Source organism: Lottia gigantea (genome assembly GCF_000327385.1).
Source record: "Lottia gigantea unplaced genomic scaffold LOTGIsca_11, whole genome shotgun sequence".
Classification (NCBI taxonomy): domain Eukaryota; kingdom Metazoa; phylum Mollusca; class Gastropoda; family Lottiidae; genus Lottia; species Lottia gigantea.
The window spans coordinates 3948156-3957827 of NW_008707001.1; the positions used below are offsets into that span (position 1 = coordinate 3948156).

Here is a 9672-nt window from a genome sequence, read left to right on the forward strand (position 1 = left end):
ATCCTTATTATTACCCCCACTCCCTATGATCCTTACTATTACTCCCCACTCCCTATAAATCCTTATTATTACTCCCCACTCCCTATAAATCCTTATTATTACTCCCCACTCCCTATAAATCCTTACTATAGCTTTTTCATGTCAGAGAATATAGTATAGAACATACTGTATAGAACAACTTAAATTATAATTGTCCAAATATTTTTATGCAACTCATTACCCCCTAAAAATGTCAAAATTACCCCCCTTGGGCGTAATCACTCCCAGGTTGAAAACCCCTGACTTAAACAATTTATATATTTATTTACTATTTGTCAGTATGAGACTTATTAGGGGTTCTTGTTTTATGGAGGTGATGAACCCAATGAACTGTCCATGGGCAATTTGTCCGGTGTTGATGGTCTGTCAGTAGGTGAATTCTTATCACTTATATAACCATCATTTAGCGAAGAATCATTACTGGACGATTTCTTAGCATTTGTTGAACTAGGGTCATTTGTATCAAAATGCTCCTCAGATTTTCCTTCTTTTGAAGTTAATTTGACGTCGTTTGAAGCAGCAGCATTAATTTCTTCCATCTGATCCACAGTTAGGTCAATACTGTTTTCCCGACTGGAGTCATGGACGTCATGACTATTATTTTCATCTTCTGCTTTGAGTTCTTCAAATTCCTCCTCTGATTCCGAATGATTGATGCCTTCATATGATTCAACTATAAACTGAAATAGGCCGATTTTCTTCTTAGGCTTTCTGTATGACTGACAGACATTTTGATAATACCCTTCTATATTTAACATTAATACACCTGTAATACATGAAACAATCAATAGTAAGCTTATGGTCAAATTAATGTATTGTGGTCTTAAGATATCAAGTCTGTGTGAAGAATTATCTCTCTTGAGAGAAAAGTGATAAACCTGAATAAAGATGACAGAAGGCGTTTTTGTAGGCCAATTCAATTTGATAGATAAGCTATTTTGTGCATTTCTGAGCCAGGAAGTTTAGGCTAATCGATACATTTGTGAGAAAGTTTTCCTAAACTGATTAGGCTAATCATCCTAATCATCAATACCAAACTATGCATGGACTACTTTAAAAGACAGCAACAACTATATTTCACAAGGATAACAATTAAGGTTCACAGTTAAGGATCGTTTCTAACAGCTGGTCCTTGGCCAATCCCGCAATATCCTCACCCATTTACAGCTGGTTTAACTAAAATAATGAGGAAAGCTCACCACTTGTTCCACATAAACAAATGTAGTCATGTAAAGAACGAACTCTCAAGCCGACCTCAAAAACTGCACCGTACATCATCTATTACATTACACAATTTCAACTAATTTCATAACCCCTATTATACATGGAAGACAAATCAAGTTACCTATTTCAATTTCAGATTCTCTCAAGAATTTGTGAATATCATAAATATCTTCTGTTAATTTATCATCTCCAAATGTAAAATAACACACATCACGTTTAGCTGCAGAGGCGGCCATTAGCTGGATTAAAGCTATGGTAAAATATAGAAAAACATTAAGTATTCGGACACTACTCAAGGTAACAATCTAAATGGTCTCATAATGAAGGTGGTCTACTAGAGGAATATTAAATCGGAACAATCACCACTATATTGCATAAAGGAGCAAAGAAATTGGACAATTTAAACTATGCCATAGATACAAGCAGTTCATCAAATTTTGGTTGAAGACATAATAATTGAAACCAGATTTATATAACTTAAAGGGAAAGGAGGTATTGGGGACACTGATATAACCTATTTGCATCATTCCACTTTTCAGTAAGACAGATGTAATTCTTGTAATAAATGGGTAAGAAAAAGTGTGTATTACATCCATAATTATACAAAATATATACAGTACTATTTAACACAATTGCAAATCACATTGAATTCAACATTGAGTTTGTTTTGATTAAACTTAATTGAAAATTAATTCACCTTTTAATTGTTTATCACCTTTGAATACCCCACATCCCCAGTTTCCAGTACAGACAGCAGGTCTACTGGGGTTTTTACTTTTATCATTTACTACTTCAAATCCAGCATATGCCTACAATAACAATGCATATGAAATTTGTGTGGTTAAAAATGATATGAAATTCTATATCCCACTTTTCTGCATCTAAGATGGTAATCACAAGCGGACAATGTCATGCAGTGTGTCATAGAGAAATTTTTCCAGGAAAGTGGCATTAGCATTTCTATTTTGATCTTCCATTGTCAAGGGATATTTAATGTGCTCAACCTGTAGCACACAAGGCCTCAATTTATTGCCCTATTTAAACTACTTGACACTTTTGTCTGTGTCAGCCTCTCTCACCTACATCACTGATATGGGGATACCTTGGTGAAAAATCAGAAGGTATTTGCTTGACCCAGGCAAGGTTTGAACTCACTGAGTCAATGTCAAGGTGGACAACATCTATTGAGAAAAATTTCATATCAATAATATGGAAGAAAATTAAAAAAGAAAAAGAAATATGTCCAAACCTTTGTCAATTCTCTTTTAACCATTCTAGATTTAAACTGATCACTGGGATAATGTATAACAAGAGCATCAATACCCACTACATCTGTATTCAACCTTCCATTGACATCTCTGTTAGAATACAATTAACATCAAATAAATTATACAAGTATGTGTAAATAAACGGTTAAAGAGACAGGTGTGCCATTCTTTTTAACCAAGCATACCTTAGTCTCAGAAACAGAAATATTTCAGTAATAGTGTCCACAGCACCATCGAAATCTGAGCCTTCAAATCCATGTATGTCCATAATTATCAACGTTTTAATGTTAAAATGACGACTGATACTCTGTGATATATAGAAAAAACATATACAGAAAGAGTGAGTAATTCCTAGTTTGAGATATTTTTAAAGGAATTATAAGATTTTCGTACATTTCAAGTACTTCTGAAGACTACTGACATATTTTCAAGACTCAAATCAATCCCCCAAAATAGCACACGTCTCTTTAAAGCGAAACAAAGTTGATCATGTGATATAAAGGCGTCTGGGATCGTGGACTTCCGCCCAAGGTATCAGACATCACTTCTAGATCTGTAGTTGATGAATAAACATGCCATGCTGTTCATTTTATTCGAACATTTATATCGAAAGCTCTGAACTGAAGTCACAATACCAGTCATGTTTGCTTGGGGCTCCACAATATCTGTGTGAATTTTTATTTTAGTTTGCCTTTACATTAGTCTGAATTTTATCAATTTTAGTTGTATTTATTTATGTAACATTTATGTTGTAGGCTTCTAACATCAGCCAGTTCTCAAAGATTTTTTTTTTATCAAAAGAGTCATTTTTTTTTTTACAAATTGTATTTGACTAGTAGCAGACAACTCAAATTGTTGCATTTTTATCAGCCTATCTGGGAATGGCAACTTGGGACACTATGTAAGTACTATCTAAACATTCACAGAAAGTTTACCTGAATCCATTATCAATATGATCTCCATCCCAAACAAAACTATCTGCATAGCCATGATAATTACTGAATCTCTCACAACCTAAAACACGAATGTTTAATAATAAGAGTTCATGTACTTAAGACAAACCATGATATTGTTTTTGCTTTTAAGAGCACTTAATATATATATATATATCTGCCATCTTGCTGTTTGACAAGCGACTGACAATAAACACTTCCTCTAAGTTTTCATGCATGCGCTGCAGAACATTTTTCGATGAAGTCGTGTACGGAGTGATGAGTTGGCATTCCATATATCATAGTTCTATGATAACACCTAAGTAGCACACATACAAGTTTCATATGGGCATATTGTTACACTGTCATGTGTAAAGGCACAAAATTCTGTACATTTAACAGTTTATAACAGATATAACTGTAATGTTGACAAGGGTCTGTTTGGATATTAAGTATAAAATCCATCAAAATCCAAAACTGGTAAGAACAAGTTGGTGTAATATAACCATTACTTTACATGATCTTTTCTATAATATCAGGCAACTCAGAGCAATGACCCAATTTTCTCATTTCCAAAATAAATCAAAAGGTAACAGAATAACAATCTTTTACCAAAAACATTTAAATTGTGATTTTGAATTACAAATTATTAACCGCTAAATCAAGAGTAGAAATTTTCAGGTACCTTTCATAATCAGAGATTCTTTATCATCTAAGGCTTCTGTGAACAGCCTGGAGATCAACATTTCAGGGCAGATTACAAATCTGATTTCTTCTTGAACACAACCATGTCCTAACACTCCTCCACCAATGAATTTATTGGCAAAATCAACCTGAATTATTCAATTTAAAATAGCAAGTTATATGTCAGTAGAAACTGTACTAAGAGACCACTCAAGGAAAAAATCCAAGACAGTCTCTTCATGGAGGTGGTCAATCAGGTGAAACCGTGGGATATTTATACAATGGAGATAATGATAACTGTTATGGTCGTTCGTTTTGATTCTATGGGAGTGTAAATACATGGTTGTTGGTCCCGTAATGAAGGTGGTCGCTTATCAATCGTTAATTATATTGAAACTTTGTAAAGTGGACTTTATTGTGGTCCCATATTGAAGATGATTGCTTGTTGAAGGTAATCGCATGAGCAGGAATTCACCGTATATAACTAAATGACCAGGACCTATTGCGGCAGAAATTATAGAGGATGTAAAGAAGTTTTTAAACTTTAATTCTAATTTTCCATCAAATTCAATTAGTGGAATTGCAAGTCCTACACACGTCTGACTGAAACTTGGAATGGTACAATTTCAATACTATCAGCATCCCCAATAACAAAAAAAGTTTCAAACAACCCTTCACAATCCCTTTTAGTTCTGCATGAGGCCAGAAAACAGGCCACATATTCTCGAAACGATCTTAGCGAATCAATGTTAGAATAGGACATCCTAGCGCTAAGATCGTTTCGAGAATAGCCAGGAGTAACATATTAAAAGATTCTAACTGTTGGTTTAATAGTGCAGTATCATTATATTTTATTATCATACCTGTAAAAGGCCGAAGCCATCATCTTCGATAGTACCTTGTGATGAAACATGTATTTGTTCAGGCACCAAAAGCTTAAAATCATCCCAGATGGGTGTATTGTCTATATATTGCCTAGTAAACGTTACAACACCACAGGGCACTGTAAACAACAAAACATGAATATATTAAAAGACAGCATACTAGGGCGGTAGTCTGTGGGTATCTTCACAAAGAATGGATTGGGAAATACACACCAGATCAAGTGCGTTCTCAAGGAAAGTTATTATCCCTTTGTTGATACAACATTAATATATGTTGCTAGCTTTAACCCTTTCAATACAAGTTGCAGCTCTATGGGCCAATAAATCATGTAGATATCTGGGCGGATGGTAAAAGAGCTATTAGCAAGCGATGGGACATGAAAACTGCCGCTCTACCATATGGTATACACCGGATCTGAAGGTAAAGCTGTTCCCATGTGACCTCACATAATTTTAACTGCATAAGCTCAGAGTCATATTACATGGAGTTCCGGGTATATGACCTTATTTCATTCACACTCAAATGCAGGGTTCAAAGGGTTAAGCTCTTTGATTCAAAGATCTAGTGAAGCCAAATAATCCATACAACTGATTCAGTTGAGGTTGGAATTTTGAATATCTATTCTATTCTGTCATTGATCAGGAGATACCCATTTTAGGTCACATTGTGTACAATATTGGTGGCAACGTTGCCAAACTTGTTCTGGCCGAATCACTTGTTGATCTGGACACATTTATATAGTTTTGATCTAATTTGACAACTTAATTGGACATATGATTGTAGAAAGTTTCCCTTCAAAATCAATTTGCAGAGATCCTGAAGCTAAAAATGAGTTGAAGACAAAATCAAGTTCATAATTTTAATATATAATATAAAAACAATTTTTCCAACTTACTTTTTGTGGTAACTCTTTCAAAATAATGAATTATGCATTTCAGCTTTTCAAATTTCTTTCTTTTTCCACCTCCCTGAAACAGGCTAAAAAAAAAATCACAATAATGCATTATGAGCAGAATTTTTAACAATTTTTCAACATCTGAGCCCAAAAAATTATAATAGAATTTCGAAAAAAGGCTGAAATTGGAAAAATTATATCATTGACATGAATTTTGTAGAAAAATAAAACGGAAAAAGAGTTGTAAGACATTTTGAATGAAAATTGGCTTGAAAGAAAAGTATAAAAAGAAATCAGATAATCCTGTATAGCCTCTTCTAAGTATTACATTTATAATCAAATTTTGGAAATAGTCAAAAAAATGTTGAAAGCAGAACTTATCCAAGATCTTAATATTAGACATAAGCCAGTAGACCTTCATGTCATAGATTCCCAAACTCTTTTCATTGTTCATTAACTTTACTCTTTTCATACAAGAAACTGTGATATTTGTACTGCAAATTCTTTCAATATTTATTTTCTACCATCAAAAAGAGTAATATTTACCCATTTAGGTTGATATCAGGATAATTAGAATATTCAGAACCTTTGTGACGAGAATTTCTTCTAGGAAAGGTACAAAGGAATGCATTAGCTAATAAACAGGCTATCTGCTGCTGACTCAGGGACACACTGTGGTTGACAAATTTTTTTAATAATGGTATTGGCTGAAGTGACAAAGTTATAAACCGCATATTTAAATGAGAATTGTAAAGTAAAGCTTTGTTGCTGATTGTGTTGCGTTTACACTGTGTTTAACTGGTTCCTGAAAATTTTAGCCTTAAATGGGATAGACCGGAAAGACCAGTACCCCCCAACTGCCAAATGAGATAAAGGTAAATATTTGAATTCCACTGAGTAAAGTGTAAGCTGACTTTAATCTAGCTATCATTACAATAAACTTCCGAACGCAAAAAAAGGTTCCTGAACCGTAACAATTCGGCAATTTGCCTAATGGAAAGACATGAAAGATAGCTCAAAGCCAGCTTTTTCCCTTAGTGGAAACACAGTTATAGATATCATAGGAATAGATAGACACAAACTGTTAGGGTGCTTAGAATTTCTGCCTAAAAAGAATTCCCTATATACTATTTAATAACAGTGATTTATTCAAGGCTTTTGTCTCCCTAAATATACTCTTCAACCATTAACTTTAAACTCTACAGTTTATAAGCCTGAAATATGAGTCTACTACAATTATTACAATAGCTAGAGGGGAAGGCCATTATTTACAACAAACTTAAAGAGATTGTAAAAAGGTTTGCTAAATTTTCTAAATTTTTCATGTGTATCGCGAACACTGATAGCATCAATTTGTACCATTCCAATTTTCTATCAAACCTCTAGGGTTCTTGCAATACTACTAAAACTAAGCGTTTTATGACATCACTAATTAACAGTCCTAATGTGATAAAGCATATTTATATCATCAAACACTTAGTTTTAGTGCAATTTCAGGAACAACAGACATCTGATTGAAAATTGGTGAGAATTGATGCTATCAGTGTTCCCGATACACATAAAAAAGTTAGAAAACCTCTTGACAATCTCTTTAAACAGACTGGCAGCACAATGCAGTATGCATTTTAATAATCTAAAATTATATAAGAAATACTCCATACCTGTGTACATAATGAGGGCAATAATAAAGCTAATCTTATTATTTCTGGTAAAGTATATTCAAAAAAATCTTCTTTTTCTTGTATTGGAAGAAACTGAAAAGAAAAGGATTTGAAATGGAACCATATTTAGATATCTCTTAGAAAGATATAGAGATTTATTATGTTTTTGCATTAGGGATAATTTAGAAAAAGGCAAAAAGTTTTGAATATAAAAAAAACAGTTCTATATCATATATATGAAATCTTTACAATACGAAATTCAAATATATCATTAATATATATATAATATAATTTTGAAGATGAAATATATCAAAATCTTACATCCAGAAAAAATTTACGAAAAGCTACAAAATCCCATCTATCTCTATAACGCTGATTATACGATAAAATGGCTTCCTGAAAAAAAAACAACAGAAAAAATATCAAAAATAAATGAAAAGATCAAAAATCTAGTTTTAGAAATATCAAATACAATATGTCACAAGAAATACACTTCAAAAACAGAAAATTTTGATTTATAGAAAACTTCAAATGATATACATTGACATTATACTCCTACTGATTCTGCAATTTCGTCTCGAAATCAGATCAAAATATGACATCGGATACGTTTTTCACATGAACTCATGTGAATTAACAAGATTTGAAATCTGATATAAAGACAAAACTCCTTATAGAAATAGAACAAAGCTAAGACATGATATCCTGTCAACAACTATTAATGTTATTTCAACAAGAATAGCATCAGAGTGTGAGGGTCATTAAGTTATATGACATTATGTGATATTATGGAGTCAGTTATGAAACATTTAACATGTCAGATCTTAATAAACTCGGGAAGGGACCCTTACCTCTAATTCAAAAGGACCTGGTATTATTGTATCTTTGTAGGCATCTTCAATCAACCTCCATCTTCTCATTAACTCTGTCCCATTCTGAAATTATTTACATTCTTGACTAATCTAGTCTGATCACAAAATGCTTTATATGTGTTTCTTGCTAATTGGACACAATATCGTCAACTACATCATCCATCATCTTTGATCTTGTGGTAAATCTCAAAGGGTACATTGAGAAAGTTTTGTATGCAATCTGTTATCATTTCGATAACATCAGCAGCTTTTATGAGAGTGGCAAGAGAATAAAACATAACAAAATATATACCAAATATTCTCTTGNCATTACATTTGATGATGACACGTGTATATTGTGTTGAAACGTTATGTACCTAACCTTATTAAAGAAGTGTTTTATATTCCATAATATTGTCTTGTGTTTTGTTATATGTGCTCCTCGCTTCTATATGTCGTTCAAATCTTAAATTACTAAACCCTTTTGAGATTTAATACTTTTGTCCAATCAGATTACTGTATGTCTTAAAATCGGTATTTTTTTAAGAATTATGCCCATGCTGTACTTTACTTGGCTAAGAAAGAAGCACAATGACATCTTCAATTTAAAAAATATCGAAGTACTAAGACTTTTGGACCACAGAAAACTGCCACTGTGTCAAGCTTGTCATGGTTATTTGTATATGAAGAAATGCAGCATTTTTATGTTTCAAATTCTAAGGCTGTACTATTTTTAGTCCAAAAAGTTGTGTAAAGAGTCTAATAGAGGGTTCATTAAGTTCAATAAATAATTCTGTATGCTCTTATACAATTCAATCAAAATTAGACTATTTCAACTTGATATTGGTATAAACCTTTTAAGACTACAATGGAGAAAAATAAAAAATGACCAAATGAAATTGTTATCCAATTTTTAATCATGTTGGCTCTTATAATACTGAAACGGGGAATGAAATATCAAAAACACAAAAAAATTGTTCAAGCTAAAATTCTTTTTAGTAATCCATAAAATTTAGATCAATACTTTGTTGTTAGTCAAATTTGAATTTCTTACTGTACACCAGAAGGCGTATTGCGTATGTTGAGAGAAGTTCATTTTCTTGTTGTGATTTGTAGTGATCTCCCTTTCCCCTTTTGCTCTCTGGTCTACAAGACGTCAATAACAATTTAAATCTTACCCTAAATGATTTACTCTGTTGATCGGTTTTACTTGGTTTAGAGTTGATATCATTC

The 9672-nt window shown here is 32.6% G+C and overlaps 1 protein-coding gene across 1 annotated transcript; it reads right to left on the reverse strand.

Moving 5' to 3' along the window:
* Positions 1-1325: 1325 nt before the first annotated feature.
* Positions 1326-7987, reverse strand: LOTGIDRAFT_110075 (hypothetical protein; the record flags this gene model as incomplete). Its single annotated transcript, XM_009047262.1, has 11 exons — positions 1326-1513; positions 1961-2072; positions 2513-2621; positions 3467-3545; positions 4149-4296; positions 5011-5150; positions 5928-6010; positions 6474-6634; positions 7010-7033; positions 7589-7681; positions 7910-7987. Coding segments are annotated over 11 exons (1215 nt in total), but the record flags the coding sequence as incomplete, so codon positions are not given.
* Between the last annotated feature and the right edge of the window lie 1685 nt (positions 7988-9672).